This window comes from Podarcis gaigeae, assembly GCF_964106915.1.
Source record: "Podarcis gaigeae genome assembly, chromosome: 14".
NCBI classification, from domain to species: Eukaryota; Metazoa; Chordata; class Lepidosauria; order Squamata; family Lacertidae; genus Podarcis; species Podarcis gaigeae.
Genome location: NC_139690.1, coordinates 46895068 through 46917170, shown reverse-complemented (window position 1 = coordinate 46917170; position 22103 = coordinate 46895068). Strand labels below are relative to the sequence as shown.

At 45.7% G+C, this 22103-nt stretch overlaps 1 protein-coding gene across 3 annotated transcripts in view; it reads right to left on the bottom strand.

Annotated features, from left to right (window-relative positions):
• CACNA1H (calcium voltage-gated channel subunit alpha1 H) overlaps positions 1 to 22103 on the bottom strand; it is a 385142-nt gene that overhangs the window by 82174 nt on the left and 280865 nt on the right. For all 3 annotated transcript variants that reach the window (XM_083711204.1, XM_083711206.1, XM_083711205.1), the window contains exons 11-14: positions 12501 to 12652; positions 11095 to 11280; positions 9266 to 9383; positions 5991 to 6146 (exon numbers count right to left, since the gene is read on the bottom strand). In XM_083711204.1, the coding sequence (XP_083567330.1) occupies positions 5991 to 6146; positions 9266 to 9383; positions 11095 to 11280; positions 12501 to 12652 (612 nt within the window). The remainder of the gene's footprint in view (positions 1 to 5990; positions 6147 to 9265; positions 9384 to 11094; positions 11281 to 12500; positions 12653 to 22103) is intronic.

The following is a 22103-nucleotide window of genomic DNA, read 5'->3' as shown; positions in this document are numbered from 1 at the left end:
CCCCCTTTCCCTTTTTTGATTTTAGGTTATCGGGTTAGCAAAACTGAGAAGACTAAACAGGAAGCGTGAGCATCGATAGAACTCAAAGCATTTAAATCCGCTTCAAAATGCTGAAATAAAATTTCCAGGATTTTTTGCTTTGGCTTCTAAGGACTCTTGAGCTGAACATTAATAAAAGCAATGTTCCTCTCACTAATAATACAGACTGATTCCATTGACTAATGGTAGATTTGCTTTTAAAGGTGATATTAGGAGTTTTTTCTTGCCCCGTCCCTGGTGGCAACTAGTGTTCGCTATAAGCTGTGTGGATGTAGAAGGATGTCCTCATCAAACGCGTTTAAATTCGCTACGAGGTTGCCACTGGGAGACCGGTCACCAAAGAGGGAAGCCATCCCTAAGGGAAAAGACTCCAGCGGCGTAATCCCAAATGAAATTTCGAGAAAAGGGCCACCAAGCGATGACGCAGAGGCACTCCTGCCCGCCGTAAAGGAGCAGAGTGCCTCGTCGCAGCCGTTTAAGTCAATTAGCCAGCATGATCTGAGCTAAACTTAACGAAGCCCCTCGCCAGCAACCGTTCTGCCATTTTTAATTCAATCAGCCGGAGCTAAACGCGCGGGATTCCCTCAAGCAAAACCCCCCACTCTTCAAAGGAGCTCTAATTGAGGCTTTCTCCCTCATGCAGGCGGACAGCGGCAGCAGCTGCCACCGCCACCAATTCCTTCAGAGCAGCAGCAATTATTGCCTGACAATGGCAAAAGGAGACAGAGGACAATGCAGAGAATCTGATAGTATTGGGGATAGGCCAGAGTTTTCGGCTTCATATGTTATTTTGGCTAAAAGTAAAAGCACTAGGCAGAGCTTTGACTGGTGTGGTCTAAACCACTGAGCCTCTTTGGCTTGCCGATCAGAAGGTTGGCAGTTCGAATCCTCACGACGAGGTGAGCTCCTGTTGCTCGGTCCCAGCTCCTGCCAACCTAGCAGTTCGAAAGCACACCAGGCAGGGTATTAATTATTAGAGAAGTTTTTAATGACTGATGTTTTATCATGTTTTTAATCTTTTGTTGGAAGCCTCCCAGAGTGGCTGGGGAAACCCAGCCAGATGGGCAGGGTATAAATAAATAAATAAAAAACATTATTATTTATTATTATTATTATTTTGTTTTTCCCTTGAGCATACTAGGAATATGGAAGCAGCTGCAAAACATGGAATAGCAAAGGAGAATTTGCATCACAACTGAAGGATCATATTGCCACTTGGCTATCTAAAGTCCCCCTTCCCCCATACGACGATTAAATCCAGGGTCCAAATTTACCAAGTTGCACTACGGCGAAGGAGGACAGGTTACTCCTTGAGCCACACCCCTTCCCTTTCGTAGACTTCCAGATGTTTTGAAGGATCAGCTCTCAGGTCCCAGGTTAAGATTCCCAGCTTCTGCCCTGGGCGCCGCCAGTTTAAAGGAACCCAGCGGTCTGACGGTGTATAAGGCCGCTAGATCCCGAAGGCTCCGGTGTACGATTTGCATGCATGCTTTGCCTCTGCGGTCTAAGCTGATTAACTTGCGCACTGGGATCGGTAACTCTGAATTAATTCATGCCATGAATAAATGAACGGCGTCTAGCACTGTTTGTTTGAGCTGTGGAATGGAAAACTCCTGAAAGGTGCATCACAAAGCTTTGTGAAAATATAGGGAATATTGCAAGAATGTAAATATGTTTGAAAAGGTATTTTAAAAGGCGATACTAAATTTTGGGAATGCGTAGTTAAAATTTTAAACATGGATGATTGTCAGAGAAGCTGAGGGAAGTCCAAAAGACAAAAATATGCAAGTTGTGAAATTGTTTGTTTGGAGATATTTGTGCAAAAATTAATAAAAAATATTGGGGGGAAAAGAAAGGTGCATCAAGAGCCTCGCATCCCCTTGAACCCAGTGCTTCAGATAGCAGGGTTACCTGGCACAAAATCTGGCCTTGCACACACACACACACACACACACACACCACAGATACAGGGATATTTTGACAGTGCCAGCTTGCGAAGTTGAGTAGTCTTGGGATGGACACAATGTCAAGACCTGTGCTGGATCTGTGGACAGCTCCCCATTCGGGGCAAGCCTTTGGCTAAGATTCTGGTTTTGATTTGCTCTTCCGTCGGGCCTTTTAGTTTACTTCTTGACCCAGCCACCTAGCCCACAGGTGGCACTGTGGTCTAAACCATTGAGCCTCTTGGGCCTGCCGATCGGAAGGTCAGCGATTCGAATCCCTGTGACGAGGTAAACTCCCGTTGCTCTGTCCCAGCTCCTGCCAACCTAGCTGTCTGAAAGCATGCCAGTGCAAGTAGATAAATAGGTACCACTGCGGAGGGAAGGTAAACAGTGTTTTTGTGCATTCAGGCACTCGTCATAGTGTCCTGTTGCACCAGAAGTTGTTTAGTCATGCTGGCCACATGACTACATATCTGCAGACAAACGCCGGCTCCCTCGGCCTGAGGTGAGATGAGCGCTGCAACCCCATAGTTGCCTTTGACTGGACTTAACCACCCAGGGGTCCTTTACCTTTTTTACCATCCTTTTGCCTTGACTTGCCCTTTGCCCTAAAGTTCTGACTTATTTGTCCAGAGCTCCTAATTCCTGGCACCCCTCAGACTCAGCCCTGATAAGGCCCTCTCTCAAATATCCTTCGCACTTAAGGGAATCTGCTCTACAGTGGTACCTTGGTTCTCAAACGCCTTGGTACTCAAACAACTTGGAACCCAAACACTGCAAACCCGGAAGTAAGTGTTCCGCTTTACGAACATTTTTCAGAAGCTGAACATGCTCTGTTTTGAGTGTTACACTTCCGTTTTGAGCATTACACTGAGGTCTGTCTGGTTTTGCTATTTATTTTGCATTTTTGTTCTTGCGGCTTTTTTGTTTTGTTTTTGTGACTGTGTGGAACCCAGTTCAACTACTGATTGATTGATTGTGTGACTGCAGTACATTGTTTATTGCTTTCATTTTATGGGTCAATGGTCTCCTTAGATAGTAAAATTCATGTTAAATTGCTGTTTTAGGGGTTGTTTTTACAAGTCTGGAACGGATTAACCCATTTTGCATTACTTTCTATGGAAAAGCACGCCTTGGTTTTGGAACGCTTTGGTTTTGGAACGGACTTCTGGAACGGATTAAGTTTGAGAACCAAAGTACCACTGTATTTCCATTTCCCATCCACAGGTGAAAATGGAACCGATTGTCTGAGAAAGAAACAACTTAAAAACATTCATCCTTCTTCCGTCCGCCTCCTCCCCTCCCACTTCTTGAGGACTCATGTTCTGAAGAGCAAAGCTGTTTCTCATTCTGCACTTGAATCTTTCCGCGGCTAATGCCGATTGAGCATTCTAAAATGGTAAATGGCCGCTCTGTTCTTAAGGAACATGGAAAAGTAATATCTCTCTCCTCTCCCCCCGATGTGATTAAAGCCCTTCTTCTAAGTCATTATTCTTAGCTCAAGCGGGTTGGGTTTAGGTAAGGCTCAACATCATTTCCATACGCTAATGGCTTCATAAAAGCTCCGTGATAAAATATGATATTGAGATCGTTATAATTCTGAGGCTGAAATGGGGATGTAACTCTCACTTAAAACCCAAATGTCGCCATGGATTTGTCCTGGGGGGATGTGGACGGGGTGTGTGGCTGGATGTCAAAGCAGATCGGAGCCCAGACAGAGGGACTAAAACAGAAAGGAACAGAGCCTTAGAAGGTCCCAATGTGGCGGAAGGGTTGCAGCTCAGTGGCAAAACATCCGCTTGGCATGTAGAAGGTGCCAGACTCAGACCCCAGCATTTGTGGCTAGAGCTGTGAGATACCCTCTGTCTGAAATCCAGGATAACTCTGTAGAGAGTTCTGAATTACATGGAGCAACAGCCTGACTTGGTATAAGGCGAAATGTCCTACACAGTGGTACCTTGGGTTAAGTACTTAATTCGTTCTGGAGGCCCGTTCTTAACCTGAAACTGTTCTTAACCTGAAGCACCACTTTAGCTAATGGGGCCTCCCACTGCCGCCGGGCCGCCGGAGCCTGATTTCTGTTCTCATCCTGAAGCAAAGTTCTTAACCCGAGGTACTATTTCTGGGTTAGCGGAGTCTGTAACCTGAAGCGTCTGTAACCTGAAGCGTATGTAACTCGAGGTACCACTGTATATATATATTATTTAAACCACCCTTCTGTATTCAGAACAATGAGGACTAGGAACTTTCTCAGGGAAGGGTTGTAGCTCAGTAGTAAAGCGAACCTGCTTTTGCATAAATAACAGCCCCTACAACCTCCAGACAGGGCTTGGAGGGAACCCAATCTCAAATCCTGGAGAGCTGCTGTGTGAGAGGGGAAGGGGTTGCTAGGTCAAATTAGCCATATTGATTCGTATGCTGTGGGAGGGCTTTGTTGTTTTGTTGGGCTGTGAATAATAATAATAATAATAATAATAATAATAATAATAATAATAATAATTTATTTATACCCTGCCCATCTGGCTGGGTTTCCCCAGCCACTCTGGGCAGCTTCCAACAAAAAAATAAAAACATGATAAAACATCAGTCATTAAAAACTTCTCTAAACAGGGCTGCCTTCAGATGTCTTCTAAACGTCAGATAGTTGATGAGAGGGTGGGCACCACTACCGAGAAGGCCCTCTGCCTGGTTCTCTGTAACCTCACTTCTTGCAGTGAAGGAACTGCCAGAAGGCCCTCGGAGCTGGACCTCAGTGTCCGGGCTGAATGAGATGCTGCATGCAATTTTGTTACCCAAGAAAATCTTTAGTAAAAACAATTAAACAAAAATCCTGGAGAGCTGCTGCCAGTCAGTGCAGACAACACCAAATGTGCCGATGAGGCGGGGGTAGAAATTTAATAATAAATTAAATAAACCACTAGTGCAGCAACATCAAGAGGACCAGAGGCTCCTTATCCCCATCGTAGGTGAATGAACCGTCTCTATCAATTCCCGCCACACCTTGTGGCAGGGAGTTCCACAGTTGCCCGGAATTCTGGACATGTTGCATAACATCCAGTCCGTAACAACCACCGATGGTCAAAACTGCCATCCGAATTGAATGTTTGGTTGGCTCACCAAGCGAAAAGCCAGGTCACCTGCTTGGTGGGTTTAAGGGGCTGGACTGAGGAAGGATGGTGGGAACCTTCCCAAGAAGAGGACAGTATAGATTTAGAACAATGGCTTGCAGAAGGTCATAGTTCAGAGGCTGCAGAGGGGAGAAGCTGGGAAATATTGGGAGAGCAGTAGGAAGAAGCAGCACTGGGGAGAGACAGCTGACAGACTCAGTGTCTCTTGAAAGCATTCCTGAACCTCTCTCTCCCAGAACAAGACATGCCTTGAGAGTAATAGAACAGAAAACTCAGAGGCAGAAAAGGAGGCACCGGGGTGACGTAGAAAAGGAGGGACTGAGGGGGTGGGACTTGACTTAGAGCATTGCCAATAACTAAGAGAGACCGCACTCCTTTGTCTCTCTCTGTGAATATTCATCATCAATCTTTATTACGGTCCAGAGACCCAACAAATGGTTACAAAGCAATGCACAATTCAGACTAGTCTACCTCCAGGTTAAACAAGCATTTTGTTCAGACTTAAAGATAGGGATCATTGGTTCTTGCAACCAGCGATAAAAACTTCACCACTGCTAATGTCCTAGCGTTTGTCCAGTCTTCCAATAGGAACCTGACATAGTGAGCCTCTGATTTTCCCGCGAAAGGTACCAGCAAGGGTAATATCAGTTCAGCCCCGGCTTGCTCGTATTTCACACAAGGCAGCAAAATATGTTTTATAGAATCGATGTCTTGAGCACAGGAGCAAAGTCTGTCCTGGTAGGGAACTCCTCTCAACCTGCCATTGTGAATATTGAATAAACTACCTGGTAAGAACTCTTCTAGTTTTTCTGCTTCCTGGCACCTTACTGTGAGAGGGATAGGATTCCCTGAAGCCTTGACAGCGGGACTCTTCCCTTACCTCGGCCTGGAAACCCTCCACTAGGATGGCAACCAAGAGGTTGAAAAGGACGTAGTTTCCGAAGGTCATCAGAGCCACGAAATAGAGAGCGGCCCAGGAAGAGGTGGAGGCCATCCCGTTGTACAGAACCACGTTCCAGTCTTCTTGGGTGAGGATCTGCACACAACATGGAGAGAGAGAGAGAGACCAAGGGAATGAGAGATCAGTCCAGAATAGCAGGCTTTTATCTCAGGTGGGGGATTCTACCAAGACAGAGCCTTTTCTGTGGCTACCCCCAAAGAACAAAGAGGTAGAACAAAGGGTACTGGGAACTGGGTTTCCAACTCCTAAAAGTCCCACACAAGAGATCCACAAAACTTGTCTTGAAGGTAAAATGTGTTACATGGATTCCCAGAGGGACTCCCCAGCAAACTTTTGCAACTGTGCAGGCGGTAACATTTAATTTCTGAGCTCAGAACTGAAAGGGAAACACTGAGCTCAAAAACTGAAGGCTGCAAAATGAATATTCGCAAAACATTGCCAGGCAACATCCCTAGAAACTCACTACGAACAGGGCAAGCCTAACCAGGTCTACTCAAAGCAAGTCCTAACTCCTTACTCGAAGGGGATTAGAATTGCTGTCTAAATTCCACCCCCCAGTACTCCAGCTTTAATCTGAAGGCATGCAGGCGGTCACTTTCTGGGACGAGGAACGGCAACTCCCATGCCTCAATGAGACTCAAGTTTCCAGGAGGATATTGTAGACACAGTGTCTGAAAAAGCTGCTAGAGATCCTTCTGATCGAAAGGATCCATTGCTGGGATTCCTGTTGCTGCCTGTCCTTTGTAATACAGTGGTACCTTGGGTTAAGTACTTAATTCGTACCGGAGGTCCGTTTTTAACCTGAAACTGTTCTTAACCTGAGGCACCACTTTAGCTAATGGGGCCTCCTGCTGCCACTGCGCCACTGCTGCACGATTTCTGTTCTCATCCTGAAGCAAAGTTCTTAACCTGAGATACTATTTCTGGGTTAGCGGAGTCTGTAACCTGAAGCATATGTAACCCGAGGTACCATTGTATACACAAGGAGAGACTGCTGGATCAGGTTAAGGGCCCATTTAGTCCAGCATCCTGTTCTCATGGGGGCCAACTAGATGGTGATGATGATAGTAAAATTATTATTATTATTATTATTATTATTATTATTATTATTATTATTATTATTACCTCACCCATCTGGCTGGGTTTCCCCAGCCATTCTGGGCGGCTCCCAACAGAACATTAAAAACACAATAAAACAACAAGCATGAAAAACTTTCCTAAACAGGGCTGCCTTCAGATGTCTTCTAAAAGTCAGAGAGTTGTTTATTTCTGATGGGAGGGTGTCCCACAGGACAGGCTCCACTACTGAGAAGGCCTCTGCCTGGTTCTCTGTAACTTTACTTCTCGCAGTGAGGGAATCACCAGAAGGTCCTCAGAGCTGGACCTCAGCGCCTGGGCTGAACGATGGTGGTGGAGACGCTCCTTCAGATGCTCACATTAGATACATCTACAAACAGGTGCTGAGCAGAATAGCACCCTCTCTGCTTGTGAGTCCCAGTCACTCGCATTCAGAGGCAGAAATTTGCCATGGTAGCCACTGATTTGGGATATCAGTGGAAGACAAGAACTCTTTGACCTCAATTAGTCCAGCCTCAGACAAGGCAACCGTCTTCAGAACTGCCTCAAAGCTGGAGCAACCCGCCAACAGGGTATTGGCCCAGCAGGGAAGCTATGCTGGCTTGATTTAGCAACATGGCTCCCATTAACCTCAGCTGCAAGAGCTCAACTCCTTTGCCGGTTTTATTTACCCGCAAGATTTGCAGTGACAATAGCGGCGGCACCTCCATTAAAATGAGGCAATGGATGGCGCGAACTGTACAACGCCAATGTCAATTTCTCCCGACAGTCAATTATTTAATCGCCGTCTCTTGTTTACCGAGACAGGTTGGTCTGAGGCGGGCAGAGCCGGTTGTTTTTCTCGTTCCGGAGAAGCTTTTTCAAGTTACTTGTCCTCCGAAGGCCATTTGTGACATGATGTCTGCCCAGATCTTGTAGTTGGAAAGACAATGTCACTCCTAATGAAGCAGGGCAGGTCTGTTTTGCCCACCAGTGTACAAGAACAACAGCTGTGGTAGTTCAGGCCAAAAAGATCTGCTCAGTGCAGCAAACTGCTTCTGACTGTAGTCAGCCGGGGTCTCTGAGCAGGGCAGAAAGGCAACAGAGCCCTCTTAGGCTGTTGTTCCATGTCACTACGTAAAGGTAAAGGGATCCCTGACCATTGGGTCCAGTCACGGACAACTCTGGGGTTACGGTGCTCATCTCGCTTTATCAGCCGAGGGAGCCAGCATACAGCTTCTGTGTCACATGGCCAGCATGACTAAGCCGCTTCTGGCGAACCAGAGCAGCGCACGGAAAAGCCGTTTACCTTCCTGCTAGAGCGGTACCTATTTATCTACTTGCATTGGCATGCTTTCAAACTGCTAGGTTGGCAGGAGCAGGGACCGAGCAATGGGAGCTCACCCCGTCGCGGGGATTCAAACTGCCGATCTTCCGATTGGCAAGTCCTAGGCTCTGTGGCTTAACCCACAGCACCACCTGCATCCCTGTCACTATGTACACACATATAAAAACCATTCTGAAATACAGCTGAGTGCTTCCGTCACTGGGCTCTGTTGAAAATCAGGAATCAGGAAGTGACCTCTCCAGACAATGGAACAACTCTTTTCTTACCTCTGGTGCTGTGATCTCCTAGGTGACATGGACCCTGTTACCCAGTTGAATATGCATGTGTGCTCCATCCGTTGCCCTCCTTCCTCCCCACCCCTGGGTTCTGGCAACAGATGGGACCGTGAGATCTTGTCTGTCTCCTTATGCTTTGTTCTTGATCTTCCCCTCCCTGTCAATAAAATCTGCTGAAGAACAGCTATGGTGGCTTTCATTGTCCATCTGACTCCTAAAGAACAGCCTCTGAGTGTATCACATACAGTGGTACCTCGGGTTAAGTACTTAATTCGTTCCAGTGGTCCATTCTTAACCTGAAACTGTTCTTAACCTGAAGCACCACTTTAGCTAATGGGGCCTCCTGCTGCTGCCGCACCACCAGATCATGATTTCTGTTCTCATCCTGAAGCAAAGTTCTTAACCTGAAGCACTATTTCTGGGTTAGTGGAGTCTGTAACCTGAAGCGTATGTAACCTGAGGAACCACTGTATTCACCATTGTTTAGTGGGGAGGTGTAGCCTTTGGGGTCTTACCTGGAACACAGTGACGATAGCCCACAGCAAGGAATCAAAATTCTTCCTATCCGGCATCGTGTCCCCTGTGTCTGTTTTCAAGCCAAACTTGCATCCGAAGAGATGCATGCCAAGAATGCTAGGAAGAGAGAAGAAGAGAGGAAGGAACTTGTAAATAAAATACAACGTTCAAGGATGCTTTGCACCAATGGTTCCCAGCCTTTTCGATATGGGAACCCACAACTCCAAATTTACCGTATTTTTTGCTCTATAAGACTCACTTTTCCCCTCCTAAAAAGTAAGGGGAAATGTGTGTGCGTCTTATGGAGCGAATGCAGGCTGCGCAGCTATCCCAGAAGCCAGAACAGCAAGAGGGATTGCTGCTTTCACTGCGCAGCGATCCCTCTTGCTGTTCTGGCTTCTGAGATTCAGAATATTTTTTTTCTTGTTTTCCTCCTCCAAAAACTAGGTGCGCCTTGTGGTCTGGTGCGTCTTATAGAGCGGAAAATACGGTGCATAGCATGGTGACCAATTGGTTCATTGACACACCAAGTTTGGACCTCAGGCCTTTGGTAGCTGTCAGGGAACTGCCATCAGTTCAGAAGGGAGAGGTGGAAGGGCAGTTGTGTTACAAGAAGCCTCCGAAGATCTTGCGAAGCAGTTCCTCCTCTGGCGAGGAGGAAAGCCCCACCTCCAGTGGTGCAGGGACCAGGAGATGCTAGGGAGAGCCTCAACACTGAGGCTGAGCAAACCGGAGAGGAGGGAAGTACCCCTTTGCCAGCGCCCAGTCTGCGCAGGAGGTTTGGGTGCACAGAGAGGAGGAGAAGGATGGGGGTCACATGACTGTTATGCTGGGGGAGGTACAAGGACCGGCCACGCCCAGATTCTGCTAGCGACTGAGCAGACATGCGCTTGCGATGCTCTGCACTGTAAATAGTTTGTATTAATAATAAAGCATGGAAAAGACAGGTCGGAGTCTTGCCTGCTTGCTCTTGAGCAACCACACCAGCATCTGACAGCAGCCAATGGTTTTGTGCATTGTAACTGCAGTTTTGCCTGTTTTATAAGTGAGATTTGACACATCCAAGGCAAAAATGAAACAGCCACGACTCACTTGTATGGGCTTCAAGACCCGCTTGCAGGTCACCCAGAGGTTGGAAAATGCTGTTTCACACCAACCTTTGCCAGCCAGGCGCACTGCAGAACTGATGGATTACAAATCCCATGTCGCCTCTTACTTGCTTTCACCCCTAATTCCTCTACCTTTGGGTAAATAATTGTTCTGTGCTTCCCTGAAATGCACAAAGCGACTGCTAGATTTTACCTGGAAACATTCCAAGTTTTGCAGCGCACCCCTCCAGGAATTTTGCAAACGAAGTTGACGTTTGATGGAGGGAAATGTCAAATAAATAGCTAGCGCGCTTTGCATAACAAATGCAAATCGAGAGTTTCTAGCCAATTTGAGGCGGGGGGGGGAGGACCATTCTCATCCCCCCTCCCTGTTCTGTTTCTAGAGATGACATCCTGGGTTTCAGTTCAGCTGCCTCGATAATGTTTGCCATCGATCAAGAACAACGGAGCAATTGTTTCGCTCTTGTTGTCACTTTGCGTCCTTCATTTGTCTCTGGGGTAGCAGGATCTGGTGGAACAGCGAGACTGAGGAGAGGGGAATCCATCTGCCAAGCATCCAGCCTGTCAGTCTATTGTGAGTTGAGCTGTCATCCACGCACCGCTCAGCAAAGGGGCACCATTGTCATTCTAATCTAGGCGGCAGCGGAGATGAATGGAAAAAAACAAAACATAGCAATCAACCGGAGAGGAAGGGGTTGCGCACGCTTGCTGGCACATACCTGAAGATGAAGATGAAGAGCATGAGGAGCATGCAGAAGGTGGCCACGTTGTCCATGGTCTTCATCAGGACCACCAGCTGGCGTCGGAGAGCGGGCATGAAACGCACCAGTTTAAGGACCCGGAGAAGCCGGAAGGTTCTTAGCACTGAGAGGCCTCCGTCCGATTGGCCAATGATCTCCCAGACGCTGTGGGGTGAAACAAGAAGCTGTCTGAACTTGCATGAATGGCTAGGGCCATAATAACTGAAAGTAGAAAGGCCGGCTGCCTTGGGTGGTGGGTGGTAAGGTAAAGGTAAAGGGGCCCCTGACCATTAGGTCCAGTTGTGGCCGACTCTGGGGTTGCGGTGCTCATTTCACTTTATTGGCCGAGGGAGCCAACGTACAGCTTCCGGGTCATGTGGCCAGCATGACTAAGCCGCTTCTGGCAGACCAGAGCAGTGCACAGAAACGCTGTTTACCTGCCCACCAGAGTGGTACCTATTTATCTACTTGCACTTTGACGTGCTTTCAAACTACTAGGTTGGCAGGAGCAGGGACCAAGCAACGGGAGCTCACCCCGTCACGGAGATTCGAACCACCGACCTTCTGATCGGCAAGTCCTAGGCTCTGTGGTTTAACCCACAGCACCACCCGTGTCCTGTGGTGGGTGGTATTATTATTATTAATTAAATTTGTATGCCCCCCTTCATACATAGATCTCAGGGCACTCCGCAGCATAAAATGACAATATAAAAACCACAAAATACATAATAAGATTAAGAACAAACCAATATTCCCCACTCCAGCAACACATGTAAAAGGGCATTGGATGTCAATCAACTGAAGGCCTAGGTCAGGGGTCAGCAAACTTTTGCAGCAGGGGGCTGGTCCACTGTCCCTCCTTGTGGGGGGCCGGACTATATTTTGAAGGAAAAAAATGAACGAATTCCTATGCCCCACAAATAACCCAGAGATGCATTTTAAACAAAAGGACACATTCTACTCATGTAAAAACACGCTGATTCCCAGACCGTTCGCAGGCTGGATTTAGAAGGCAACTGGGCCGGATCTGACCCCTGGGCCTTAGTTTGCCTACCCATTTTCAAGAAAGATTTCGTTCCCAATCTGACTCATTTCTGTACATTTTTTATCCTTCTCCACAGCTGGGAAAAGGTTCCCAGAGCATGTTCCCAATGACCCCTGCACCCAGGCTTGCGGTCTAAAAGCCACAACGCAAAAGAAAAGAGGGACTGGGAGGGAGGAGGGATAAAAGTAAACCCATCGTTGATTCCAAGCAAGGAAATACAAGTTCTGTCAACATCTTCCAATCGGAAAGAGCATTTGCTTTTGACTGTCTCCAGCCCCAGATTGTGTACACAGTCTCTCCCACTGTGCCTCTGAAGATGCAGTTAAACAGACCAGCTTACCTGATCACAACAATGATGCCGTCAAAAATGTTGTACGGGTTCTTGATGTATCCCCAGATGCCAAAGGCCAGTAGTTTCAGGAGCATCTCCAGGGCAAACATGCTGGTGAAGACGATGTTGCTGATCTCCAGGGCATTTGTCAACTCGTCCGGCTACGGGAGAACAGGAAAAGGCAATGAGCAAAGGGAGAGTGCAGAACTGTTGCCAACATCTCTGTGGTCCCCCACAGACCAGACCCAGAAGGCATCTCCCACAAAGCCACGTAATGACAGTCTTGCTAATTCAGACATTATAGGTTTGATGTTCTGGTTCCTGAAATGGACAAGCGGATGACTCTGGCAAGCCAACAAGCAGGATAGAGAGGAAACAGGCCTCTTCCTTGTTTGTTATAGAATAGAATAGCATATTAACAGATATACTGCTTCTGAACCTGGAGGTTCCATGTAGCTATAATTCCATATCAGAGAGTTTGAACAGTTCCCATAGGCATAGTAAAACACCCACTGATTAGCTGACATTTTCCTAAACACTTGTAGTTAAGAATGTGCAAGCTCGTGAGGTATTCCACTGCATTTGATTGGGGGGGGGGGAGGTTTGTTTCAGCCAAAGGGCTGTTATTGCCATGTGGACAAAGACATCTCTGCCTAACAGTAGAGCCGGCCCTACACAAATGTCCAAATTTGAATGTTGGGGTCTCACTTTGCCTAACGGTAGAGCCGGTCCTACACAAATGTCCAAGTTTGAATGCTGGTGTCAAACACATCTCACTTTGCCTAACGGTACAGCCGGTCCTACACAAATGTCCAAATGTGAATGCCAGAGTCAACCATATGTTGTTGGACCTGGAAAAATAGTTATTGGGCGGAAAGTGAAACAAATTATCGAGTGTTTCTTCTCTGGAGTTGATTTACATCTAAATCCATTTCTTTCTTTCTTTTTTGATTCCGCTATATAAAAGATTAGGTCGGCAAAGAGTTTTCAAGAACGATTTAGCAATTTAATTGTAAGAGCAAGAATTGAGCTCCCTTATAAACAGATGTCTCCAGAGGACCCTGGTAATTGAAGAAAAGTTTAAGGGATTGATGATGGTAAAATGAACTTGCGTGATCAGATTGATGGATGGGAGAAAAGAGAAGCTATCTAATTAAAGAGCTTTGCAGGCAGCTGGGACTGTGCTTTGCTCTGTTGGAATGTACATTGCGACCAGAACGCTCTCTTGGAATCAGCGCTGTTTGTGAATCTCTATCCTGTAAATCAACTGCAATTATATCAATTTCAGAAAATTAGTTGTTTTTTTTAATGATAAAGATGGATATGCTTAATAAAGAGCATCGATTCAGCACACTTTGGGCAAAATCCGAGGACCATTCTGCAACCACAGGGCGAGATTTCCTTGGCTTTACCTTCACCTGGCAGAATCCATTTCACCCCCTACCCCTGCTACAAATCACCTTTAATCCTCACAACAACCCTGTGAGGTAGGTTAGGCTGGAAAAAACCACTCAGTTTCCCCTAAGGCAGGACCTTTTGCTTGCTCTGCGACTGAGGTATGGCTCTTCCCTTAATGGTAGGAACTGGAAAACGAAGAATGAGGTATAAAGTTGTGGGTGAACATATCAGATGACACAGCGATTCTTCAAACAGCTCTTGTTTATTCGCAGGCCAGAACAGAACTGAACTGAACTGAAGGGTTCAGTCAGCCTGCTTATATAGAGCTCCAGTACAAAGTAACTGTAACAACTTTCTAAAACTATCCAATCACTGAACGTCACTTTTGATCCCTTATTTGCATAACTATCTACAATATCCCCCTGCTGGCCAAGGGTGAGAACTTCAGTACATAACAAATACAGTGGACACTTGGGTTGCGAATGTGATCTGTGCAAGATGCACATTCGCAACCAGCAGCATCTGCAATTTGCAGTGGTGTGTCTGCGCATGCGCGGGTTGCGATTCGGTGCTTCTGCGCATTCGGTGCTTGGCGGTCCGTAACCCAAAAAAACGTAACCTGAAGCGTCTGTAACCTGAGGTATGACTGTATATGAATTGATATAGCAGGAATGTCAGACTAGGACCAGGGATACCTGAGTGCAGAGCCCCCTACTCAGCTAAGAAGCTCACCATGGGACCTTAGGCCAGTTGCTCTCTCTTAGCCTAACCTACCTCACAAGGTTGTTGTGGAGATAAACTGGAACCCTTCCCTTGGTGCACATTCACCAGCACCCTGCCAGTCTATGCACCATACTGATTTGCACCCAGTATACCTGAAGGAGTGCCTCCACCCCCATCGTTCTGCCCGGATGCTGAGGTCCAGTGCCAAGGGCCCTTTGGCAGTTCCCTCATTGTGAGAAGCAAAGCTACAGGGCACTAGGCAGAGGGCCTTTTCAGTGGTGGCGCCCACCCTGTGGAACGCTCTCCCATCAGATGTCAAAGAGTTGTTTACAACTACCTGACATTCAGAAGACATATGAAGGCAGCCCTGTTCAGGGAAGTTTTTAATGTGTGACATTTTAGTGTATTTTTTGTCTTTGTTGGAAGCTGCCCAGAGTGGCTGGGGAAACCCAGCCAGATGGGCGGGGTACAAATAATAAATTATTATTATTATTATTATTATTATTATTATTATTATTATTATTATTGCCTTAAAGATTTAAGATTTATCTGCAGAAATACTGTAAAGTTTATGAATGCTAAAATGATGTTGGATACAAAAATAATATGGCATTAGTGATAGTGTTAAAAAGGATGCAAAAACGTAATAGAAAAAGGGTGAAAGATTAAAGTTATATTATGTCAAAAGTAAACAATATGCTAAAGGTGTTTAAACATAAGGAGGAAAGATCGGAGACATAATAGAAGTGATTTTAATAATTAGAAATGAGTTTTGAAAGAGGGTAAGGATTTGCTGTATTTGATTGGACAAAGAGGAACACAAAAAAGGGAGGCGTGAGGAAGTCAAGAAAGAAAGTTTTGTAAACAGGAATTTAAAAATTGGAGTTTTTGTTTTTAATTTTTTTCTCTTTTTTTGATGTGTGTCTGTGATTGACTTTGCTGTTTTGTATTTTTTTATGTTTCTTTTATTTCTTTGAAAATAAATAAATATATTTATTAAAAAAATAAAATAAAGATTTGGGCAGAAACCGCACACTGAGTTCCAGTTCTCCATTCTCCAGGACACAGAGTCAGCATGCAACCTCTGCCCCAGCTCACTTTCCAAGAGAACAGAAGTCTCTCCCGTTTCCACTCTGCGTACGGATCTTGGTTGCCCATTTCCGTACGTGACTCATCTCCTGCCTCAAAATAGCTTCCTCTCTCCATTTTCATCACTCATTAGGCAGCATGTTAATAGCCAGGAAATAACGAGAGATCATTATCACATTAGCCAAGATCTGAGAGATGGCGGATCAGGGCGACAAACACAGAGGATCGGAGGAAAAGACACGTTTAATTTGAGAGGAAACACACAAAATGACACACACACACACACACACACACACACACCCTGCAAAAGCCAGCAGGAGGTAACTCAGATTAATGCACAGCCCAGAAGAAGAATTTGTCTCCTTAAATTTGTTTTCAATGGAAGTGAGTGGGTTTGATTTATGGGGCTAGTGTCGTACTGTACTGTAGCAAAGACCTAGCCATGCAGAAAAAAGGGGGCAGAGTGAGGCCTGCATTGCATGTGTAATATCTAAGAGGCAGCTGAAAACAGCAAGGTGTACTGGAGCATTTTTAAAGACACACATTTATTATGGAATAAAGTTTGGCAGATGATAGTTCACTTCATCAAATACATAAAGTGTTATCCTGAGTTTGAAGTCCCTCTCTATCATCTCTATCTCTATCATCTATCTCAGGATGGTGCTATCTCTCTTTCACATAAATTCAGGACAGATAGAAGAAAGCCCTTCTTCAAACAACAAGAAGCACCAATGAAAGAAGAGTGGCAGACAAAAATGAGGGACTTTGCGGAACTGGCAAAGCTGAAGGGAAAAATCCGAAACCAGCATGATCAAGTATTCCATAAGTACTGGAGTAAATTTATACGATATTTGGAAGAACATTGTAAGCAATTAACATCACTAGCAGGGCTGTCTGAAGACTTGTAATGAGAGATTTTCTCCCTTTTTATATTTACAGTGGTACCTCTGGTTAAGAACTTAATTCGTTCCGGAGGTCCGTTCTTAACCTGAAGCACCACTTTAGCTAATGGGGCCTCCCGCTGCCACCACACAATTTCTGTTCTCATCCTGAAGCAAAGTTCTTAACCTGAGGTACTATTTCTGGGTTAGCGGAGTCTGTAACCTGAAGCGTCTGTAACCCGAGGTACCACTCTGTGTGTGTGTGTGTGTGTGTGTGTGTGTGTGTGTGTGTATGAATATATGTGAAAGCCCTTCTTCACACAGTGCATAATTAAACTATGGAATACAAACTACTTAGGATTCCTTTTGGGGGAAAACAAAACTGACTGAAATGGTATGATACAGCATTAAATTTATAGTATAGAATCATAGAATTATAAAGTTGGAAGGGACCCTGAGGGTCATTTAGTCTAGGGTTGCCACACGTCTGGAATTGCCTGGACATTTTCTGATGCTTATTCAGAATCTCCTTTCTTGCAACTTGAAGCCGTTGGCTCAGATCCTATCTTCCAGAGCAGGAGAAATCAAGCTTGCTCCCTCCTCCATGTGACAGCCCTTTAGATATTTGAAAATGGCTATCCTACCTCCTCTTTTCCAGGCAAAACATACACAGCTCCCTCAACCGTTCCTCATACGGCTTGGTTTCTAGACCCTTGATCATCTTGGCTGCCCTCCTCTGCACATGTTCCAGCTTGTCAACATCCTTCTTAAACTGGGATGCCCAGAATTGGACACAGGATTCCAGGTGTGGTCTGACCATGGCAGACTAGCATGGTAATATTACTTCCCTTGACCTGGATGCTATACTTCTGTTGATGCAGCCCAGGAGAGCATTATCTCTTTTTGCTGCTGCATCACACTGTTGACTTGTGTTCACCTTGTGGCCCACTAAGACTCCTAGATCCTTTTCACATGTGCTGCTAGTAAGTCAGGTGTCCCCCATCCTATATTTGTGCATCTGGTTCTTCCTGCCTAAACACAGAACCTTACATTTGTCCCTGTTGAAATTCATTTTGTTGGTGTCAGCCCAGTTCTCCAATCTCTTACGGTCATCCTTTATCCCACTTCTGTCTTCTGCGGCATTAGCTACCCCAACCCAGTTTGGTGTCTTCAGCAAATTTGATGAGCATCCCCTCAACTTCTTCATCCAAATCATTTATAAAGATGATGAACAACAAAGGGACCAGGATGTGCAGCTGTGTAGTTTGTTAAGGGTTCTCAGTGTTGTTAGAAGATGTTCCTCTCACAGAGCTACAGTTCCCAGAATTCCCTGGGGGAAAGGATTGACTGTTAAGCCACTCTGGGAATTGTACTCCTGCGAGGGGGAATGGAGGGGGGTCTCCTAAGAGCTGTCAGCACCCTTAACGAACTACACTTCCCAGGATTCTCTTGGGGGAAGCCATGATTGTTTATAGCAGTATTATACTGCTTTAAATGCAGGGTGTGAATGTGGCCCAGGTAAACACACAACCTGAAATATATTTAAAAAATAAAAAAAATTGTCCAGTAGCACCTTAAAGGTAAAGGGACCCCTGACCATTAGGTCCAGTCGTGACTGACTCTGGGGTTGCGGTGCTCATTTCACTTTATTGGCCGAGGGAGCCGGCGTACAGCTTCTGGGTCATGTGGCCAGCATGACTAAGCCGCTTCTGGCGAACCAGAGCAGCACACGGAAGCGCCGTTGACCTTCCCGCCGGAGCGGTACCTATTTATCTACTTGCACTTTGATGTGCTTTCAAACTGCTAGGTTGGCAGGAGCAGGGACCGAGCAATGGGAGCTCACCCTGTCGTGGGGATTTGAACCACCGACCTTCTGATTGGCAAGTCCTAGGCTCTGTGGTTTAACCCAGTGGCGTAGCGTGGGTTGTCAGCACCCGGGGCAAAGCAAGTAATTTGTGCCTCCTAACCCGTGGATTTGCGCCCCCTAACCCTAACCCCCAGATGTTGTGCCCGGTGCGGCCGGCCCCCCCTGCACCCCCACGCTACGCCACTGGTTTAACCCACAGCGCCACCTGTGTCCCATTAGTAGCACCTTAGAGACCAACTAAGTTTGCTCTTGGTATGAGCTTTTGTGTGCATGCACACTTCTTCAGATACACTGAAACAGAAGTCACCAGACCCTTATATATAGTGAGAGGGTGGGGAGGGGTATTACTCAGAAGGGTGGTGGGAATGGGTGATTGGCTGATAGGTGTGGTAAACCTGTTGACGACTGTTAACAACTGCAATTTGTCTTACAGAAAAAGCAAGGGATGAGATGGCCAAGAATAGCTTAAACATGTATAATGAGATAAGAATCCAATGTCTCTCTTCAGACCAGGTCTCTCCATGGTTTGAAGTTTGGTAATAAGCTGTAGTTCAGCAACTTCTCTTTCCAGTCTATTTCTGAATTTCTTTTGTAATAATAATAAGAAGAAGAAGAAGAAGAAGAGTTTGGATTTGATATCCCGCCTTTCACTCCCTTTTAAGGAGTCTCAAAGCGGCTAATATTCTCCTTTCCCTTCCTCCCCTACAACAAACACTCTGTGAGGTGAGTGGGGCTGAGAGACTTCAGAGAAGTGTGACTGGCCCAAGGTCACCCAGCAGCTGCATGTGGAGGAGCGGAGACGCGAACCCGGTTCCCCAGATTACAAGTCTACCGCTCTTAACCACTACACCACACTGGCTCTCGACAGCTACTTTGAGATCCTGCACGGAATGTCCTGGGAGATTGAAGTGTTCTCCTACTGGTTTCTCTGTTTCGTGATTCCTGATGTCAGATTTATGTCCATTTATCCTTTGGTTTGGCCTATTTGTCCAATATAGAGGGCTGAAGGGCACTGTTGGCATTTGAGAGCATACACAATGTTAGAAGATGAGCAATTGTACCTGAATCTAGAACCACAGCAACCTACGCAGCTTTCCATCTCACTACGAAAGCTGGGTGAAGTAAACAGCAAAGGAAATGATCGCACCCGATGATTCTGTGAAGCTCATGAGGCAGCAGTTGCCAGAAAAATGTGGCTGAAGACTCAGCTCACATTCAGAGATAATGAGCCTCCAAAGACTCAGAAGAAAAGCCGGGCTTATAATTAAGGATGGCTGAGTCCACCACGTTCTCATTTTTCCAGTCTCCACATTTCTGCCTCACCTTGGAATATTTTCCTTTTCAAGTCCCCATAAAAATTGGTTGGCCCAAGTGTGGATTTCCACCCCTAACGTTTGCATGCAGTTTTGTCAAGTAAACTTTGGCACTCACTTCCTATTGATGCCAGGCAGGTGCCTTCACTGTATTCTTTTCAATGCCTGCTAAAAACCCAGATAGGCTGGTGTGCTTTTAAGTTTATTGCTGGGTTTTGTTTTTTTTTGAATGTTTTAAATAGTTGTTTTAATCCCCTCCCCCCGCAATAATGTTTTGGTTTTATTATTATTTTTGTTAACTACTTTGAGGTTTGTTTCGTTTTTTACAATCAAGGGGCATATAAATTTATGAAATAAATAAATAAATAAATAAGCACATTTTTGCAAAGAAATTTCCTGTATTATACTATACTATACTATACTATACTATACTATACTATACTATACTATACTATACTATACTATACTATATTATTATATTATATTATATTATATTATATTATATTATATTATATTATATTATATTATATTATTATATTATTATTGTATTATGTTACTTTCACGAATGCATGCCTTTTTAATGAACGCTTTCCCCTAGAGCTTACTTGGAAGTAACCTATCTAACTGCACATTACCCAGAGAAGACCCACTAAAAGAACCTAAGTCCGTCCTGTTCATTCATTTCAGCAGGCCTGCTGTCTAACTTTGGATACGACTCTTGATCGCAAATACTTAGGGTCTGCGCGAGAATGAAACATTGTAAGCTTTGAATGAAAGCTCCTCAACTCAGCAGATTGGATCCAATGGGGTTAGGTTAGTCACGGCTTAGTCCGTAGAGAACAATGGGACTGAAGAGGAACTCAATAGCACAACCCTAACCATGTCTACTCAGAAGGAAGTATTATTAAATTAAGTGGGGCTTACTCCCAGGGAAGTGAGGTGAGGACTGTTGCCCAAATCTGGATCTAATCCAGTGTCCTGTTTCGTTGTAGTTATTTTTCATGTTACATAGCAAAACACCGTATATTTGTGGTATTTATATTCGAGGGTCGCAGGTGCATAGCTGCCAACTTACAGATTTGTAAATAAGGGACCAGCAGCCTTGAAAATAAGGGACCAGTAGCCAAAATAAGGGACCTGCAGCCTCACCTGTTCCAGGCACTCCAGTCTTCCTGTCCTCCTGCAGTCTGGTCAAACTCATGCTGGTAGCTTCGAGAACACTGTCCAACCAACTTTGTAACCAGAGGTTCAACTGAATAGAATCTGAATCACATGCACCACGAGGCCTATGCAGCCTCAACTTAAGATGGCTCCCCGGCCTGGCTTTGCACTGCAAAGTTTGCAGCAGCACGTGCAACAAAATGGCGTCCAGCATTCAAAAACCCCCTCAGCTTGCATTAACTAGCCACACACAAGGCATTCAAGCTCCACCCCCCAGTCATTCTTAGACTTCTTATTGGGTGAGCAACACAGCCAAGCAACACAGTTGGAGCCTCCCTCCTCCCTGGCCGGCAGGGAGGGAGGGAGAGGAGCTGTTTCATTTGAAATTTAAGGCACATCATTTAAGGGATGTTTAAGGGACATCCATCAATAAGGGACAGCAGCGGGACATGGCGCTGGAATAAGGGATTTTGTCCCTTCAAATAAGGGACACTTGACAGCTATGCAGGTGGCTCTGTGGTCTAAACCACTGAGCCTCTGGGCTTGCTGATTGGAAGGTTGGCAGTTCAAATCCCCACAACGGAGTAAGCTCCTGTTGCTCTGTCCCAGCTCCTGCCAACCTAGCAGTTCGAAAGCACACCAGTGCAAGCAGATAAATAGGTACTGCTGTGGCAGGAAGGTAAATGGTGTTTCCGTGCGCTCTGGTTTCTGTCATGGTGTCCCGTTGTGCCAGAAGTGGTTTAGTTTTGCTGGCCACATGACCCAGAAAGCTGTCTGTGGACAAACACTGGCTCCCTCGGCCTGAAAGCGAGATGAGCGCTGCAACCCCATAGTCGCTTTTGATTGGACTTAACTGTCCAGGGGTCCTTTACCTTTTTTAAAATTCATGATGGAATAACAACATCAGCAATCCAGAACATTGGGAGCCACTGGAGTGAGGCCTTGCTTTCAACTTGCTCACACCTTGCTGTGTTAGTTTATTTGTAGTGTGACACCTCTCTGCTCCCTGTGACATTTCATTCCCTGCTTTCAGAATGAAACTAGTGGGTATGTTCAGGGCGCCATCCTCTGTTCCAAGTTAGGGAACCAGCTCACTCTCTGCAGTCCTTTCCCACGGGACCAGGAGAGCTACAAGAGCTCACCAGAGCACAGCATCTCCCCTGGGCATCGCAAGACCGCC